The sequence below is a fragment of the Motacilla alba genome, chromosome 18 (assembly GCF_015832195.1).
Source record: "Motacilla alba alba isolate MOTALB_02 chromosome 18, Motacilla_alba_V1.0_pri, whole genome shotgun sequence".
Classification (NCBI taxonomy): domain Eukaryota; kingdom Metazoa; phylum Chordata; class Aves; order Passeriformes; family Motacillidae; genus Motacilla; species Motacilla alba.
The window spans coordinates 5,469,886-5,488,933 of NC_052033.1; the positions used below are offsets into that span (position 1 = coordinate 5,469,886).

At 60.3% G+C, this 19,048-nt stretch overlaps 1 protein-coding gene across 1 annotated transcript in view; it reads left to right on the forward strand.

The window, feature by feature from the left end:
* Positions 1-19,048, forward strand: part of PIK3R5 (phosphoinositide-3-kinase regulatory subunit 5) — a 40,952-nt gene that overhangs the window by 8,417 nt on the left and 13,487 nt on the right. The window contains 4 exon segments of the mRNA XM_038157419.1: positions 12,056-12,165; positions 16,156-16,256; positions 17,524-17,592; positions 18,262-18,400. Of these exon segments, the coding sequence (XP_038013347.1) occupies positions 12,069-12,165; positions 16,156-16,256; positions 17,524-17,592; positions 18,262-18,400 (406 nt within the window). The 5' untranslated portion in view covers positions 12,056-12,068.

The window sequence follows — 19,048 nt, forward strand, 5'->3', positions numbered from 1 at the left end:
GCTGTAAGGAGCAGGACACCAGGAGTGCTGGCTGCTGTGCCTCTGGGTCCTTGGCTGGGCAGCAGTTCACCAGGATTTCAGGCTGGACAGGTCCCTGCCAACCCCAGCCACGCCACGAACAACCTCCTCAGGGAGCACAGTGCGCCTGGCCAGCCTCGGCCAGCTCTGGGCAGCCTCACTCAGCTGAATCCCTGTCGGGATCAATATTCTGGAGGGCAGCAGTGGCACTTTCCTTCTTTAGCTGAGTGTGGACTTCAATCCCCCGGCGGTTTCTCCCTCTGAGCAGCTGTGCTCTGGGGAGTTTTTGGAGGGGGACTGGGTTTTCCTGCTGAGTGCTCTCCTCTGCCAGCCCTGAGGACTTGGTCCTCTGAGAAAGCCGATTTCCCCCTTGTTCGGGGGGGATGGGAGCCCTACACGGTGCCTGGTGTGCGTGCTGCTCCCTCAGCAGCTCCCAGCGAGGTGTGAGTTCTGGGTGTTGTGCTCCGACCTTGAGACTGCTGGGATGCTCTCCCTGCTGATTGTAATCACTGCTAATTAATGCACTGCAACCCCAGTGCTGGTGCACAGTCCCTCTGAAAACACCCGGGGTGCCTCTGGAGATGAGCTCCAGAAGAGCTTGTGAGCAGGACGTGCTGGGCCTGAGCCACTTCAGGGGTGCTGGAGAAAGCGTCTGCCAACGGGGCTTAACCCCCCGGGAAGGGATGCAGGAGACCTTTCCCTCTGCACGGGGATGGAATTCCCATCGTGGCAGCAGAAATCCAGGCCTCGATGGCCGCGAGGACAGGAGCGTGACTGAGTCTGCTGCGGAGTGGAGAGCAGAGCCCTCACGCTGAGCAAGGGGAGCAGAATCTGGTGACGGGCGGTGGGAAGGTTTCCCTTCGGATTTGGCAGCAGCTGTGAGGATGGAGCTGCGCTTCCAGCTGGGCACCGCGGGGCAGGAGGGGCTCTCTTGGCTCTGCTGCTGCCCGGGAGAGCCGACCCCTCCAAGCAGGGGGGAGGGCTCAGGACTGCCCGAGCCCAGCTCGCCCACCCGTGCCATCCTTTAGGGGAGCCCAAAGTCCTCGCCTGGCCCCGGAGCTGCTTTCCTGTGCCTCCTCGCCCAGCCCTCCACGGCCACGTGCCCTGCTGGGGCACCTGGCGGCCTGGCGAGTGCCAGGGGCAGCCTGGCTGTTTCTGCCCACACCATTTGCCTGTGGGCTTTGTTTCTGTGTCGTCTCGCTCTCGACTGTTGATGTTCCTGGAACTGCCTGCCCCAAGCAGGGCCGGCCCTGCAGCGTGGCCAGAGCTGCCCCTCGGATGTGGCAGGAGCCTGAAATCCTCTCCAGGATAGGAAAGGGTGCCACAACTTCCCCCTGGCCCCGAGCACTTCTCCTTTTGGCGCAGCACACGGAAGGTGGGGTAAGAAGATCTCTGAAATTGCAGAAGTGTGGGTTGCTCTTGGAAACCGTGTCCAGCCACGGGCTGGGGAGGGGGATCTGTGTGGGATGGGTTTGGGATCCAGCTCCTGGCCTGGGCCTTCCTCCTCAGCTGGGAAGTGTTGGAATGGCAGGAGACCCCGGAGCATGGGGGCTGCAGGCTCCGGGGAATTCCTTCTGTTTTTCCCCCTTGGGAAGCACCATCCCGTGTCCCTGCTCGCCCGTGGGTTGTTTTGGGTCTCGTGCAATGCTGCTGGTCTCCACAGGAGTGTTCCCACTGGGGCTGATTCCGTGGTGCTGCTCGGGAGGCAGAGCCCCCGGCCAGCCCCGAGCTCTGCTCCTGGGGATGCTCTTGGCCGCTCCCCTGAGGCCGCCGGGCTTTGGGCTGGAATTTTCTTTGACCTCATTTGATTACCGAGCCCCACGTGCTCAGCACCAGGGCAAAACATCCCAGGGAAAGTAGCTTATGCAAAAATACCCAGAGCCAGAGCATTTCCAGAGACACGGAGGACTTTCCAAGGTCACGCCACAGATTCTGAGCCTGGGAACGACTCCCCAGGGCAGCCGAGGGGCAGAGGAGGAGTTGGACCTGTGGGAGAGAGCAGCAGCAGTTTGGGACGTGCTGTGGATGACTGAGGGGGAGTCACCTCATCCCTGGGAGCTCCGGGGTCCCACGGCAGCCCTCCCCTGAGCCTGGGCTGGGCTGGGGCTCCTGCTGCAGCTGCTGGGGCTTTGGGGGCTGGGGGAAGGGAGCAGGAGCATCCCCAGTGAGGGGAGCCTGAGCCCCGGCTCCGCTCCTGCCGGCCAGGTGTCCTGCAGCTGCCCAGAGATGCCGGGAGGGGCTGCAGGGAAAGCTGGCAGTGTGTGAGCAGAGGAGGTGCCAGCGCAGGGAAGTGCCTGCGAGGGCTGGCAGCGGGCACGGGCAGAGTGGAGCCGTCCTGAGGGGCACAGGAGCCGCTGCAGCCCCTCTGTGCTCTGCACACATCTCCAGGGGTGGCCCTGGCGCCTTGGGTGAGTTCCTTGTTCTCTCAGCTCTTCTCAGCCCTGTCTCCTGCCAAGGGCACGGCGGAGCAGCGGATCCATGGCTGGGGCCAGAGCCACGAGGACATCTTGGGATGGGATGGGATGGGATGGGATGGGATGGGATGGGATGGGATGGGATGGGATGGGATGGGATGGGATGGGATGGAGGGTCAGCAGCAGGAAGGGACAAATGCTGGATCCCTTTGATGCAGATTGAACCCCGAATGTCTCGGTCCTGCCTGGGCCCCTCAGGGCTGGGTCCTTCTCTGCCAGGAGATGCCTCGTTCCGGGGGTGAGGAGCTCTTCCAGCTCGGGGGTATCCTGAATCCCCGCGTTTCAAAGAGTTTGTTGGGATTTTCCCTCCCCCAGCTCCATCCGTAACAGCCGTGCTCGCGAGCAGCCCTTTGAAGCCTTAATTGCAATTATGAATCTTCCCGGGTCTCCCCTAATTGGCTTCCTGTGTGAGCCTGGGGGGCTGGGGGCGCGGGGCTGGGGGAGCAGGGCTGCTGTTCTGTCAGGAGCTGCTGGCTGGGGCTCCAGGACAGGCAGGCCCTGCCCGCTGCTGTGCCCAGATGCTCACAAGGGTGGCATTGTAGCAAAGCTAAGCTGATTTACATGCTCGCATTTGCAAAGGGCTAATCTACCGGGATGTTTTTTCTTTCCCCCTCCTCTCCTTTTCTTTTCAGCCCCCTCTAATCTCCTGCTCTCCCTGCCAGGTTCCCAGCTCCTCTGGCTGGAATAGGCCCCAGCTAAATCCTTTATCTGTCTGTTTGGCAGCCCGGCTGCAGTAGTTAGCAAACGAGTGACACTTTTCCTGGCTCGTTAATTAGATTTACCGAGCTGAGTGCTTGCTGCAGCAGCAAGGCTCTGGACGGGGCAGTTCTGTATTCTGTTTCTGAGAAATTTGGGATTTAAAAATAAAAACGACAAAGCAGTTCCAGGGCAGCTCTGGTCCCAGTGGTCAAATCCACAGCTCCCCTGCTTGCGCTGCTGCTGGGAACATGCGGTGTTCTCGTGTGTGGCTTTATTTCTGCAATTTGCTGCTGCATGGGCAGTTCTGGCTCTGTGTCATTGTTTTGCTGCTCAGAGAGTTTGAGGATGGGTGGCTGAGTGCCCGTGGCAGGATGTCTTGGTTAAGGCAAGTGGTTCTTGCGGGTTAGAAATAACCTCGGTGAAGAATTAGGATGTTTTGTTATAAAAACGCTTTTTTGGTGTGTGCTGCTCTGCCAGCTTTGCCTGCCGGGTTTGTAAGTGGGATTGGGAAGGTTACAGTAGGAGATGAAAGTGAGAGGATGAAGGAAAATTCACCTCTACCTTTGCAGCTGAGGGACTGTGCTGAGCAGGAGCCTCGGCCGCTCCTGCTGGAGGGGAAACTGAGGCACAGAGAGGTCTCACCCAGCTCTGGGCTTCAATCGTGGACCGTGGTTCCCTCTGGGAGCACTGGACAGCAGCAGCTTGTGCTGTATTCCTGCAGGGGTGGGCAGCCTGGGAGGGTGGCGAGTGCTGGGGCCTTGTCCCCCTCGCAGGCGCTGGGACCCCCGGGGAGCCTGGGGGATGCTGGGGCAGGGGAAACCCCAACAACCCTGTCAGGCACGGAGCTTTAGGGTGCCCCTCAAACTCCTCACCCCCTGAGGAGCAGGGCAGGTCACTGATTTCAGTCATCCATGTTTGTGCCGAGGAGCGAAGTGCCCTGCACAGGAGGGGCTCCGGCGCTGCCCCGGCTGTGCGGACAGAGCTGCCGCGGCTCGGGAAGGGGCTTTGGGGGCACAGAGCTGGGACCGAGAGCACTTTGCACTTCTCCCCCGGGGGAGCTGCCCTCCGGAGCGGCAGCGAGTGTTCATCCACCGCCAGGACAGCGAATTGCCGCTAACTGGCTGTCCCTAATAGCGCAGGGGCCAGGCTGGTTAATTAGCCGTGTCTTTGTACCTCCCGTGTTGATTTGGAGAGTGCGGGACATTCCCAAGGGAGCTGTCCTTCCCTGAGTGACCCCCCCGTCCTTCCCTGAGTGACCCCCCCGTCCTTCCCTGAGTAACCCCCATCCTTCCCTGAGTGACCCCCCCGTCCTTCCCTCAGTGACCCCCCCCTCCTTCCCTGAGTAACCCCCCCGTCCTTCCCTGAGTGACCCCCATCCTTCCCTGAGTGACCCCCCCATCCTTCCCTGAGTGACCCCCATCCTTCCCTGAGTGACCCCCCGTCCTTCCTGGGAGTGACCCCCCCGTCCTTCCCTGAGTGACCCCCCTGTCCTTCCCTGAGTGACCCCCCCCATCCTTCCCTCAGTGACCCCCCGTCCTTCCCTGAGTGATCCCGTCAGCTCCGGGGCCCTTTGATCCCTGCCGGGGGCTGCAGCCGGGAGCCACCAGCCCGAGCTCTGGCAGAGTGACCTCGCAGCTGCCTTGAGTCGGCGTTCTGAGGTTAAAAAGCGCAGAAATGAGGCGCGGTCCCCCCGGAGGTGAGTGAGAAGGGGAATGAGCTGCTGCCAGCCCGGCAGCGCTCAGGTGGGAGGTGGGGACGTGCCGTGAGCCTCCTCTGCCTGTGCTGGCAGTGACCTCCCTTGGCTCAGCCCGGGCTGTTTCTGTTTTACAATAATTCGATGTGTAAACCAGCTCGTCCAGGCGCCTCACAGAAGCAGTCCCGGGTGCCCAGGTGTGACCTGAGCTGTGAGTGCTGCGGTTCAAATAGAGAAGGTGGAAAAGCTGAGCCAAGCACGGGGTCGTTCTGGTGACTGGATTTTGTGCCAGCTCGGGGTTTAAGGTGCCCTCGCATCCCAGAACCCCAGGTGGGCCAGGCTGGAAGGGATCGCAACGGCTCATCCCCAGCAGGGCCATCCCAGGACACAGGGCTGTGTCCAGGCGCCTCTGGAATACCCTGGGGAGGAGACTCCAGCCCCTCCCTGGTCTCTGCGCGGGGCAGGAGCTCTGCCTCCTGTGCAGGGGAGGTGCCGAAGTTCCCCCGTGTGAGCCAGGTGTTTCACCTGCCCTCACACGGGGTTAAAGCTGTCCCTGGTCCCAGGGAGCCACGAGTGCTTCCACAGGGAGTGGAACTGACCGGGAGCTCTGGAGACACAGGAGAGTTGGAGCTCCAGGTTTGGGATGTCTCAGGGATGCTGCAGGAGGGCAGAGCAGCACAGGAACCTCCTTGGGGGCAGGTGAAACACCTGGGTCCCGCTGCCCCCAGGGAGGGCTGGCTGCGGGGGGCTTGCTCTTTGCTGTGTGACTCTAAACTGGTGTGTGGAGCAGGATGTCTCTGTTGATCAGGAGCGAGAAGTTTCATTTTTTTCTGGCTTGATTTTTGCTTTTTGAATCACAGGCAGAAGGGGACAAACACTGTTTTGAAATGATGAGTTGCAAGGTTTTGTTCTGACTCCTTGAGACTCTCCACATCTCTCCTTGTGCACCCTCTGGGCAGATTGGTGTTTTTGGCACCCTCTCCATTCACTGAGGAATTCCCTCACCTCAGAACAGTTTCGTGGATTATTTTGTTCTTTTTGCTGAGTCTCTGGCAGCCCTGGCTTTGCTCCTCCTGTGGTTCATGTTGCAGCTTTGGTCTCACACCCTTGGGACGGCTCAATCCTAAATTTGAGGTCACACATCCCCGTTATCACCAGGGCTGCTCCTGTGGAGGGATGTGGCAGAGGTGCCCCCTTGGCAGCTGGTTCGTGATGCTGGGAGCCCCCACGGCCCTGTTTCACCCTGGGAGTGCTGTGGGTCCCCCCTGATGCTCCAGCAGCCTCTCTGTGCCTTTATCAGCTTGGGGGACAGCAATTGCCAGAGCCGAGGGCAGCTGAGGTGGGCAGTGCTGGGACCCTGCTCCCGATATTTTGGATTTTTTCCTTTCTTTCAGTGGAGCCTTTATCTCCAAATCTCCCAAACGGAGGCGGTTGCACTTTGGAGCTGCTGTTGTTTGTTTGCACTCTCGGGTTTTTTTTCTGGCGCTCACAGATCCTTCACCCGCCAAGCCCAGCCTTGAGCTGCGGCTGCAAACGCAGGTGATCTGGGGCCGGGATTTGGGAAATCCCATTGAATAACTCCCCTTTGCAGCACGCCAGGGGCTGGCATGGAGGCCTTTGAGTGGGGCTGACTCGTCTTAGGCTTTTCTGAGCCTCCTGTGGGTTTCCTGCTCCGATCCCGGGGCCGTGCCGGGAGGGGCCGGGCGATGAAACCGCTGCTGCTGAGCGGGCACAGCGCTGCCGCTGCGGGCGGGGGGCCGAGCTGAGCCTGTCCTCTCCTCTCTGCAGCCCCACAGCAGGGTCACCGCTCCCTGCAGGGCTTTGGGGCTTGCAGGGTGCCGTTGCTCGGGGTTGCGCGATGCCGAGCGCTGCCGGCACGGGGAGCAGGCAGCCAGCCCCGGTGCAAACCCGGCCGCTGCTCTGTCACTGTTGTGTCACGTTCTGCGAGTGCTGTTTGACACTCGGAGGGCTCCGAAACTGCTCTGCACGTTAGGTGCTTTCCCTGGCCCGTGCTGGGAGCCTCTCCTTCAGCCCGGTTCTCAGAGACAGCGAGAGCAGGCGCTGAGCTCGGGCTCTGGGGGGGCTTGGCAGTCGGGGCTCTTCGAGAGCTCCCCAGTTCTCACATTTCTGGTGTAAATCAGGCGTTGCAGTTCGGAAAGGCTGCCTGGGTAGGGCTTGCTCCTGCTCTTTCTCCCAGGGCTGGTACCTCTCCTCTTCCCAAAGCACCATTTCCCACTCATAACTCAGGATTCCGTTTCCTCCTGCGGAAGGAGGAGCAGTGGGATGTCCCGTGTCATTCCTGCCCCTCAGCACCGTTATCCTGCAGGCACAGGTGCTCTTGTTATTCCAGAGGTAGATTTTCTCCTCGTGCCAGGAGTTTTATCTCCTGCTTTGAGATGAAACCACTGCCTACGGCGCTCTTTGGGAGCGATTCTCTGTGTTCCTCCTCTGCTGCCTCTTCCCCCGTTGGCTCAGAGAGTGGGGACTGTGGCGGGAGGGTTCACAGCCCGGGGAGGGAATGTCCTCACGATCCCTGCCGTGGCTGGCTGTGTCCTCGCCCTCAGTGCCACAGCAGCCTCTGGCCCCGGCCCTGTTTGAGCGGGCTTTGGATGGCAGAGCCTCCTCTGCAGGCGCCCTGAGAGGATGTTTGTCAAAGCAGCTGCCTCCCGGATCCCCTGGTACCCTGCCTTGCTGTGGTTTGAGCGAACACCTTATCAGCCTCATCTCCTGCTCCGCGCACGGCTCTCGCTCGCTGACAAACACCGAGGTGAAGTTTTTCTTGAAAATCGCAGCTTTCTCCCCGCACTGCCCCGTGCCCTACAAAGGCTTCCTCCAGCTGCTCCCTCCCTCCCTCGCTCCGGGTTTCTATCTTTGGCTCCTCTGTGAGGCGGAGGGGAGGCAGTGAAATCCTGCAAGCAAACAGCTGAAACCCAAGATTTTCTTCTGTAATCTAAGAAAAACAGTTTCACTGGAGGAGCAGGTACCAGGCACGAGCTGCCACACTGCTGGGCCCGGCTCGGTGGCCCAGCCCAGTGCCCAGAGGCCAGCTTGGTGCCCAGCTCAGTGTCCAGGGCCCAGCCCAGTGCCCAGAGGCCAGCTCGGTGCCCAGCTCAGTGTCCAGGGCCCAGCCCAGTGCCCAGAGGCCAGCTCGGTGCCCAGCTCAGTGTCCAGGGCCCAGCCCAGTGCCCAGAGGCCAGCTCGGTGCCCAGCTCAGTGTCCAGGGCCCAGCTCGGTGCCCAGCTCTTCCTCTGCAGTGAGGATCTCCCAGACCTCCTGTCCTGCCCCCCAGGATGAGCTGGAGGAGGCAGAAAGCTGAGGTGGAGCTCAGAGGAGCTGGTGATCCCCCTGTCAGAGGATCTCACCTTGGGAACAGCTCTGGGTAGGATCCCTTTGCTTTAAACCAAGTGAAGTGATTTTCTGACTGCTGCAGCATCAGCGCAAGCTCCTGCTTCCTTCAGCCTTATCAGGCTTCTTGTTCTGGTTCCCCTGGTGCCCAAAGCCCTCCGGGTGCTGAGCCATGTTCTGGCACCAACCCAGGTGAGGGATCCGCGTCCCTGCACCCACCGCCACTGTCCCCACACCTGGGCAGTGCGTTCAGAGCCGCTCCCGAGGGCCACGGGCTTTGTTTTTCCTCTCCTGTTTCCTGCCCAGGATGCTCAGCCCCAGAACAATCCGGGGCAGGAAAGGGCGTTGTCCTGGCCCGAGGGTACCCGCGGCTTTCCCCGGTGCTGGTGGAGCTGCAGGATCCCCTCTGGAAGGTCCTTGGCAGGTCCTTTCCCTGCAGGATCCCTTCTGGAAGGTCCTTGGCGGGTCCTTTCCCTGCAGGATCCCCTCTGGAAGGTCCTTGGCAGGTCCTTTCGGTCCCGAGGGGATGCTGCTGGGATTTGCAGCAGGAGGGGAGATCTGGGCTCGTTCTGTGTCTGCCTGGCCCTGCTCTCCTGGCTTTTGGAGCCTTTCCTGCCTGGGGTGGCGGAGCCCCCAGGTGTGGTTGTGTTTGAGGGTCCCCGGGACGAGGGAAGAGATGAGAATCTTGACTCCATGTTTCAGAAGGCTGGTTTACTATACTATGATATATATTATATTCTATTAAAAATGCTATACTAAAACTGTACTAAAAGAATAGAATGATACAAACAGAAAACTAAACAAAAATAGAATAAAACGATAACAAAAGCTGGTGACTGACTAGAGAGTCCGACACAGCTAGCTGTGATTTGCTATCAAGTAAAAAAGATCCACACGAAGCCAATCAAAAATGAACCTGTTGGTAAACCATCTCCAAACTACATTCCACAGCCATCAGAAGGTTATTGTTTACATTCCTCTCGGAGGCTTCTCAGAAGAAAATCCTAGCGCCAGGATTTTCATAAAGCATCACAATAACACCCAGGCTCCGGGGCTTTGCTCTGCTGGGGGGTGAGAGGTGTCCTGCAGGGGGGTCTGCTCCTCTTCACTGCTTCATTTTGGCTCTTGGAGCTCTCCCCTCTGGCCCTGGGCTCCAGCGCTGCAGAGGGAGCTCAGAGCAGTCCTCTGGGTGTGGGAGATGGGGCTCAGGTGGACCTCAGCCCGCGAGAGGGGTTTTCCTTGCTGGAAAGGCAGCTCTGTGCCCTGTCCTGGCCGCACAGAGCTGCTGGTGTCACCGTGGCTGCTGAGGGACCCTCTGCTCCTGGCCGGGAGCAGATCCTGAGCAGCAGCAAAGCCCTGCAGGGGAAAGGTCCCAGGGCCCTGGGGGCGATCGGGGGAACCCCAGCGGCTCCCAGCCGAGTGGAAAGTCCTTGTCAGGGAGCTGTGATGCCCCAAGGCTTTCCCGTGACCTCTGGTGGCTTCACAGCGCAGCAGAAAAAGATGGGTTTTGTTGATAATTCTTTTTCATTCTGTTTAAAAAGTTTTGGTTTGTTTTTTTTCCTTTTTACGAACTTTTTACCTCAAGCAAAAAGCAGGACAAGGGAAAATCTAAAAGCAGTGGTCAGCAGGTTCCCACCTCCCACCAAAGGGTAAATGTTTACTGGGTCGGTGTTAACTAACAGAAATATTTAATTTGTCTGTTCGCCTTTGTGTCCCACAGAGATGAATGAAGCCTCTTAAGTAAGCAGTGGATGGAAATTCCCCAAGGGTCTGGCACCCATGGGAGGACAACTTCACAGATAATCTTAGGATACTTCCCATGATCCTAAGATCTTGGGTGCACTGAGCTTCCTCTCACTCACTTTAATCGGTGGTTTTTAAGAAAATAATTTGTCAGAAATTTATTATAATAATTAATAATAAAAATTAAATAATTTATAATAACAGATTCTTATAAATTGCCCCTTTGGATGCTCACACCTTCAGAGGGGATGAGCTCAACCATGCCCTGAGCCCTGACGCTGGGAATTGCTGGACATCTGTTGAAAATGGGGCAAAACCTTGGGGCAGGTGGGTTTCTCTGAGGACTTGGGGCTCTTAGAACCAGATGCTGTCCCTGCTGTGTGGAGGGGGCTGGGCCATCACCGGGGCAGTGCAGCTGCCCAACACCCTCATCAAGAGCAAAGCATTCTCCAAACCCTTGACCTCAGCACTTGTTTTCCTTGGTGTTCTCAAGATGCTTACCAGGGCTCCTGAAGGTCAGATTGCGTTCTCCAGAGCTGTCCCTGGCCCTCATCGTGCTCGGCGTGGGTGGCAAGGAGGGGGCAGCAGACAAGGTCGCAAAGTTTCTGCTCCGTTGCGGTGGACGAAGCGAGGCCTTTCCCACGGGAAGTGCTTCCATAAGCACTGCCCTGGCAGAGGAGGTTCAGGCTCCTGTGTGGTCCACGGCACAGCAGGAAAAGGCTGCCCCGAGAGCGCGTTCTGTGGTTTGAAGTGGCAGCAATATCTTGGGTGTGTTTTATTATTTCACATTCCCTCCTGTGTGTGCCAAGACACACGGGAGGGGATGCTGGGCTCGCTGCGGGGTGAGGAGCCCGTTCCCCTCCGAGGACTGAGCTGGTTTTTGAGCTGGCTGTTGCAAGGGTGTCTGTGAGTCACCCTGGGCTCTTACTCACCGCCTTTCTCCTGCCCCAGCCTGGCCGAGGTGCCGGGCTCGATTTCCGCGCTCCCCCGCGGCACCGCGGCGCTCCCGGCACCGGGCGCACGCGAAGGCTCCGCTGCAGAGCCCAGCTCAGGCTCTGCCAGTGAGGAGGAGCCCAGGAGCCCCTCTGGGGTGCGGGGAGCGCAGGCACTGGGCAGGTCAGTGGTTTTCGGGGTGTTTGTTCTCACCTCCGGGCAGCTGCTAGTGGCTTCTCTGTGGGGCAGGGCTGGAGGTGGCTCCCTGCACCCCAGGGAGCTCCAGCAGCCAGGCTCAGCTTTCCTGAGCCCTTCCAGGCAGCTGCTGGCAATGGAGGCTGGGTGGAGGTGGCCGGGCTGGGGACAGGGGGCAGGGAGGGCTCTGGAGCCTCTGCCAGGTCACGGCGGCTCCGGGGCAGGGGTGGTGGGGCTGTGGTGGGCACGGCCACTGCTGGGTGCTGGCCCCAAATGCTGGCCAAATGGGCAGAGAATTGAGTGTTTTGGGATCTCAGGGAATGACATGGCTGTGTGGCATGGGTGCTGTCCAGGGTGAACACAAAGGCTGCCTTGCAGGTGGTTTTGTAGCACTGGCAGCTTTTATTTCTTTTTACTCGATTACTTTTGCGCATTTGTGTTGCTTCTAAACAAGAGGCAAAGAATGTGGGGGATGGACCCATCTCCGTGCCTTGGGAGAGGGGGACACCTGCCCCAGGGTCCCTCTGGGCTGCAGGGGAGGAGGGAGTGGCCACCTGGCCACCTCTGACTGCTCAGGTCAGGAACATCCCCGTCACTGCTCCGGGTGTCCCAGACATGGATGTGGACTGGCTGATAAAACCTTCCAGGCAGCACAGGCTCTGCCAGCCAAGGTTCAGGTGGCAGCCTGGGCCCTGGAGCGGAGGTGGGAGGTGGCAGGGCTGCAGGCCCGATTTCACAATGTCCTCGTGTGCTGGGCTCACATCCCCTCGGTGTTTTCCACCGTTGCCACAAGGGCACGTGGACCTTTCCGTCATGGTGGCTGTGTGGCAGCGAGGGGACGGTTCTGGAGCCTTCCCTGCCACTTGGGGTGGGTTTGTGACCATGGCCGGTGAACACTGGAGCCATCAAGGGCAACCCTTTATGAACTGTCCTCCTTCTTTCCCCTCCAATTCAGGAGATGAGTGAAGATGCAGCACACCACGTGCACGGAGGACAGGATCTACCACGCGCTGGAGCGGTGTCTGCACGGGCTGAGCAGGGACGCTGCGGCCAGCAGATGGGCTGGTAGGTGACCTTTAACCATGGCCTCCTCTCTGGGATCCCCGGGGCCCTGGTGGGTGTCTCAGCCAGGACTCTCTCTGGGTTAGAGGGAGCTGCTGGTGTGCTGGAGACCATCCCCTTCCAGCGGTCACTCAGAGGCAGCATCCAGCCTGGCCAGTGCTCCTGGGCATTTTGCTGGAGCAGGAGGGTGTTCCAGGACCCTGAGCAGGTCACGGCAGGTCTGGCTTGTGTAAGGGCTCAGCAGGGCAGTGGTTGGTGGTGCCAGCTGTCCCTGAGCGAGCTGGGCAGAGGAGAGGGCTTTGTTCAGCCCAGGAAGGCTCCTCTGTGCAATCAGGCAGCCCTGCCCCAAGGCAGGCTGTGATCGTGCTGCACTGTCACACTCAGCTCGGGGATGCTGTTATCAGCCCAGATCTGGCTCAGATACCCTGGTGGCCATAAAGAGCTGAGCCTTGCTCAGGGGGATTGGGGCTGGCGTGGTGAGGGCAGAGCAGCAACGAGCAGAAATAATTTCTGAATGTCACTCTGACCTTTCTGCCTCGTAGCTGTCTGTGAGCTGTGATTAAATCACTGCCAAACCCTCTCGTGGATGAAATCTGGGGGCTGTCAGATTCTGATTCCTTCTTGTCTGCGCAGCTCTTTCAACCCTTTCTGCTTTTCCTTTCCCCTCCAAGACCAACAAAGAGATGCAGACAGGATCCTGCCTGCTGCCAGCTCCAGAGGAATCCCTTTGCTACCCCTCACAGCCACTGGAGCCACGCCACTTCCATGCTGTCACATCACCTGGGGGCTCGGTTGGGGTGCCTCTGCCCAAGATTCCCGTGTCCTTTTCCTTCCCTGCTCTGGGAAGCAGGCCCTGGAGTGTGACCCACATTGCCGGTTCCTGGCGGCGCGGCCTCGTGCTTGGCACGGTGACAGCGCGTGGCCAGAGCAGCCCCGTGGCCAAGCAGGTCAGTGTGTGCCCAGAGCCCACCTCTGCTGCAATTACCATCAATCAGCTCCCGTGTCACTCACAGCTCCAACCCGAGCCCCCCAGCGCTGCTCCCCGGGCTGGGGAGCTTCAGAGCACGGCTCCATCGTTTCTCCAGCTCGTTAGCAAAGACTGGGGCGTGCAGGGCCGGGGTTGGGGCTGGGGGCTGGCAGCTGTGCTGAGCCCCGTGAGTCCCACCCCAGTGATGTCCCCTGGCTCCCAGGCCCCTTCCTGTGGCTCTCCTGGTCTTTGCAGAAGGAGCTGACATTCCTGGGAGAATTTCAGGCGTTCTGCACCTCAGAAATCTCCCTCTTATCGTTCCTGCTCTGCCAGGGATCTGCAGCGTGCCCTGGGTGGGTGTCGGTGCCTTTGCTGTGCCCCAGCCCCACTGCTGCTGCTGGGGACCCCCAGGACCCCCAGAGCCTTCCCGAGGGGCTGCCCCTCCTTGTCCCTCTGCCTCCAAGGAGCTGCTGTCCCCATCCCAGCGTGCAGGGCTGGCAAGGGTTTGGGCACTGGTGGCAGGAAGGGTTCAGGGAAAGCAGAGCACAGTGCCCACAGCCCAGTGCATCCCCTGCTGTGTTCCAGCGCTGTCCCCTGCTGCCTTCCAGAGCTGTCCCCTGCTGCCTTCCAGAGCTGTCCCCTGCTGCCTTCCAGCACTGTCCCCTGCTGCCTTCCAGCGCTGTCCCCTGCTGCGTTCCAGAGCTGTCCCCTGCTGCGTTCCAGAGCTGTCCCCTGCTGTGTTCCAGAGCTGTCCCCTGCTGCCTTCCAGCGCTGTCCCCTGCTGCGTTCCAGAGCTGTCCCCTGCTGCGTTCCAGAGCCGGAGCAGAGATGTTGTCACATCCTTCCCCAAGCTACAAATGACAGTTTCATTATTGCTGTCGTGTCCAGGCTGTTGTTTGGGGCAGGGTTGATTCTCACAAGTCAGTGAATCCTTTCATCTTGCTCTTGGCTGGGCTGGAACCTTCATCTTCCTCATTTTTCACTTCCACTTCCCAGTTCCTTTGCTTTCCCCACTTTTTTTGCCCTTTCTGTACACCAAAATATCGCACACACAGAGCTTTTTGGCCGAGATCTTGCTGAATTTTGTAAAGCATTTAAAGCTTTATTTTTCTGTGCTAACTTTCACACAAGGTTGCTCCAGAGAGGGTGAGTAATCCTTTCCAGTGTGTTGCTCCCCCTGAGTAAGGGACGAGGAGCTGAGGGCTGTGAAGTCACCAAGGAGGAGCTGTGAGGGTTTGGCCATCCCAGATTTACAGCCTGGATGAGCCCGTGACGGGTGTAAATAGATCTTTCTGCAGAACTTATTGCAGAAACCGAATCAAAATGAATTGTCTGTGACTCATAAAAATCCCCGCTAGAAATTGCTAGGGAGGAAAACCTTCTCCTTGTGGAGGAACCTCTTCAGGGCTGGCCTTGCTTTGTGCTGCAGGAGAGAGACCACGGTCAAATTAGGGTGTGAAAAGCAAGAAAAATGTTTGATTGCTTGCTGGTGAGCAGGAAAAGAAAAAAAAAAAGAGGTTTTGGTGAAGGAGAGCCCTGGGCTTGGCTCTGGTGGTGCTGGGGAGCTGGTGGCAGATTTTGCCCTTTGAGCTGATTTCTCCTGGCTTGTGCTGGGTTTTCCTGTGGAGATCTCTGCCCAGGCTGGGTGGCGGTGCCAGCAGGTGCCCTGTGCTGGACATCCACGTCCACCTCCCGTGTCTCAGCAGCTGCAGGCTGGCTTGCTGCCCTCCCCAAGGGGTGCTGTGGCTGCCAGCTTGGGCTGTGCCTGTCCTTGGGCGCCTCCCTGACCCAGCTGCCCCGAGCTGGCCCTTCCTTGGGGCAGTCCCCAGGAGAAACCGCCTCCCTCTGGCGAGGAGATGGTGCCAGCGGCTCTGGGGGAGGAGGAAACGGAGCCTTCTGCTTTCCACCCACCCCGTGGGCGTCGCTGACGGCACCAGGGGCCCGTGCCCAGCGCCGGGGGCAAGGGCAGCTCGGGGGGTGCCGTTTCTTCTTCGGTGCTTCTGGATTTCCGACCTGCCAGGTGCCCACTCTGAGGGGAAATGCCACCCCCGAGGCCAGGAAGGAGCTGCACCGGGAGGCGGAGGAGGAAGAGGGCACTGGGGACACTTCTCAGAAAAGAAATGGCAAAGCCTCATCCTTCCGAGGCCGCCCACGACGCTGCCGTGTGCTGTGCCCGCTGTCAGCACTGCCATGTGCCGTGCCCTCTCTTGGTGCTGCTGCCCTGTGCCGTGCCTGCTCTGGGCATTGCCATGTGCCGTGCCTGCTCTGGCATTGCCCTGTGCCATTCCCGCTCTGGGCTTTGCCGTGTGCCGTGCCCTCTCTGGCATTGCCCTGTGCCATTCCCGCTCTGGCATTGCCCTGTGCCGTGCCCTCTCTGGCATTGCCCTGTGCCATTCCCGCTCTGGCAGTGCTCTGTGCCATTCCTGCTCTGGCATTGCCCTGTGCCATTCCTGCTCTGGCATTGCCCTGTGCCATTCCCGCTCTGGCATTGCCCTGTGCCATTCCCGCTCTGGCATTGCCCTGTGCCGTGCCCTCTCTGGCATTGCCCTGTGCCATTCCTGCTCTGGAATTGCTGTGTGCCATTCCTGCTCTGGCATTGCCCTGTGCCATTCCCGCTCTGGCATTGCCCTGTGCCGTGCCCTCTCTGGCATTGCCCTGTGCCGTGCCCACTCTGGGCCCCTTTGGTGCTGCTGAGGACCAAAGCCAAGCCCAGGCTCCCTGAGCAGCCCCTGCCCAGCCGCTGCTGCCGCCCGGGGGCTTTGCTGGGTCGTCTCCCCCAGGGAGAATCCCTCGGGCTCTGCAGAGGCTCTGCCCTCCAGGAGGTTTCTCTCTGGCTCGCTGTCATGCTGGGCTTAGGCCAGTCACACTCTGCGGGGTGCTGGGGTGAGCCCAGCTTGGTCCTGCCGGTGCCCCAGCTGGGGACAGGGTGTGCCCTGGGCTGCCTGTGCTGCTGGCTGGGGCCGGGAGTGACCACAGGGCCAGGAGTGACCACAGGGCCAGGAGTGACCGTGCCTCTGTCCCCACAGCCGGGCTGTGCCTGAACTGCTGGAGCCTGCAGGAGCTGGTGAGCCGGGACGCCGGTAACTACCTGATCCTGGTGGAGAAGATCCTGGGCAAGACCAAGGAGGTGAGAGGGGCTGGCAGGGGAGCTGCGGGCTCTCAGGCACCGGCAGCTCCGTGGCTTGCTCAGGATGGGCTCTGGCAAAGCTGGCTGGGGCCTTTGGGTCATTAGATATTGCTGGGGGCTGGGTGGGGCTGGCTCAGCAGGTCCAGAGCTCTGGTGGCACCCGTGCTGTGTGTCCCACGAGGAAGAGCCCGTCCCCATTGTTGGGGCAGCCCTGCAGGTCCCCAGGGATGGGCTTTGATCCCCCCCAGCCCTGCTTGGCTCTGTGCAGCTCCTCCAGCCTTCCCCAGCCCTTCCCCGGCCGTGCCCAAAGCAGAGCAAATGGAACATTTCCTGCTGTTCCTGGTGGAGGCCCCGCTGTGGCTGTGCCGGGGGTCCTGCGGGGCTGGGACCCTGGGGAGCACGGGCAGGATCTGCCCTGCACTGCAGCCTGGCAGGAGCCACTGGGGTCACAGCGAGGGGACGATGGGATGGACCTGCCACGGTCCCATGGCGTGCCAGGGGAGCTCGAGGCACCACCGCTCATCCTGGGAGGATGTGGCAGGAAACGGGGGTGTTACAGATCCCTAAACCCCCACGCTGGGATTCCTGTGAGGGTAAAAACCTGCTTCCCTCACGTGGGCAAGAGGCGTGGGAGCAGTCCAGGTTATTCATGGTTCTGTCCTTTTAATGGCTGGAACTGCTCTGCCTGCAGAGGGGTCTGGTACAGGAGGGTTTCACCGAGGCTTTATTGCACTGTGGGCCGTGCAAGTGTCTCCTTGAGCCCTCAGTGAGGGACTTCTGCTGGCTGGTCCCTGGAGAAAAGGCTGGGATTCCACCCCCTGGACTGATTCCACCCCCTGGACTGATTCCACCCCCTGGACTGATTCCACCCCTCGATTCCACACCCCTGGATTGATTCCACCCCCAGATTCCACCCCTCGATTCCACACCCCTGGGTTCCCCACCTGGTTCCACCATCCTGCCCAGCTCCCCAGGCTGCCTGCAGTGCCTGGGCTGCCTGCTCAGAGCCGCTTCCATGGAATCTCAGGCATCAGGAGCCCCAGAGGGTTGGGTGCCTGGCCAGAGCTGGGGGAAGACAGAGCAGGAGGCTCTGCCCATCCAACTCCGGTTTCTGGGGCTGTGGGGCCGGTTTCCCCACAGGGATGAGGGAATCTCCCGGGTGTGGTGATGGGATGGCGGGGCCGGAGTCTCCCGGCTCCTCCAGGGGTGTTTTGGGCAGTGCTCCCGGCCAGCAGCTCACCCCTGTGCCCTCGGGCTGTTCCCACAGGTGCAGGAGAGGTGCGACTACGACCTGGTGACGCCCCTGGCCCTGCTCTTCTACTCGGCCGTGCTCTATGTAAGTGCTGAGGCTGCTGCACTGTCCCAGCCCAGGGCAGGCTCCAAAACCAGGGTGGCTTTGGCTGGAACTTCCCAGCCTGCTCCCATCAGTTCATCCCAAAAAGAAAGATTCTGTATGAATCCAGAGGGATCGGGATCGAGCAACCATTGCACCAGCTGAGGGACAAAGAAAATGAGCTTCAGGGCTTTTGAAGCTATTTTTTTTTAAGGCTGGGCTAATCAGAAAGGACAATAAAGGGGAATTCTTTTCTTTACCCTTTATAGTTGGGCAAAACACACGGGCAACGTGAATGAAAAGGAGCAGAGCCTTCCCAGGAAATACTTTTTTATTATCATTATTATTCCCAGCACAATGCATCATTATCCCGAGGAAGTCATTGCTGCCAGGTCCTGCACAAGCACGGGCTGTGTGGAATTCATCCATGCGCCTTGTGGGGCTTAAAAAGGAATTTCTATTTAGGCTTGGGCACGTGAGCCCGCCTGGGGAGGTTGGGAAGGAGCTTCTTGGGGCTTTGCCCAGGGGATCCTGCGGCCCTTCCTTGGGAGGAGATGGGGTGGCACAGGGGCACCCTCTGCTTTGCCTCTCCTCCTGCCACGGCCAGCCCAAACCCCGGAGTTCCACGCAGCCCTCGGGGTCTCTCCTCACCTCCTGTCCCTGTCCCCGCAGGCTCCTCACTTCCCCCCCGGCTCTGACCTGCTGCTGAAAGCCGCCAGTGTCTACCACAGCTTCCTGACGTGGCCCGTGCCCTACTGCGACACCTTCCGGGAGCTGCTCACCTTCATCAGCAACGAGCTCAAGGCGCCAGGTGAGCGCCCTGCCCCGCCTGCCCCGGCTCTGCCAGCACCGAGCCCGGCATGAAACCCTGCCCTGCCCCGGCTCTGCCAGCACCGAACCCGGCATGAAACCCTGCCCTGCCCCGGCTCTGCCAGCACCGAGCCCGGCACCGAGCCCGGCACCAAACCCGGCATGAAACCCAGCCCTGCCCCGGCTCTGCCAGCACTGAACCCGGCACCAAACCCGGCACCAAACCCTGCCCTGCCCCGGCTCTGCCAGCACCAAACCCGGCACCAAACCCGGCATGAAACCCAGCCCTGCCCCGGCTCTGCCAGCACCAAACCCAGCACCAAACCCTGCCCTGCCCCGGCTCTGCCAGCACCAAACCCGGCACCGAGCCCGGCACCAAACCTGGCACGAAACCCAGCCCTGCCCCGGCTCTGCCAGCACCGAACCCGGCACCAAACCCTGCCCTGCCCTGGCTCTTCCAGAGCCGAGCCCAGCACCAAACCCAGCCCTGCCCCGGGCTCTCCCAGCACCAAACCCAGCCCTGGCAGCTCCAAACCCAGCACCAAACCCAGCCCTGGCTGCTCCAAACCCTGCACCAAACCCAGCCCTGGCAGCTCCAAACCCTGCCCTGACTCCAAGCCCAGCCCTGCCCCGGGTCGGTGCCCTGCTG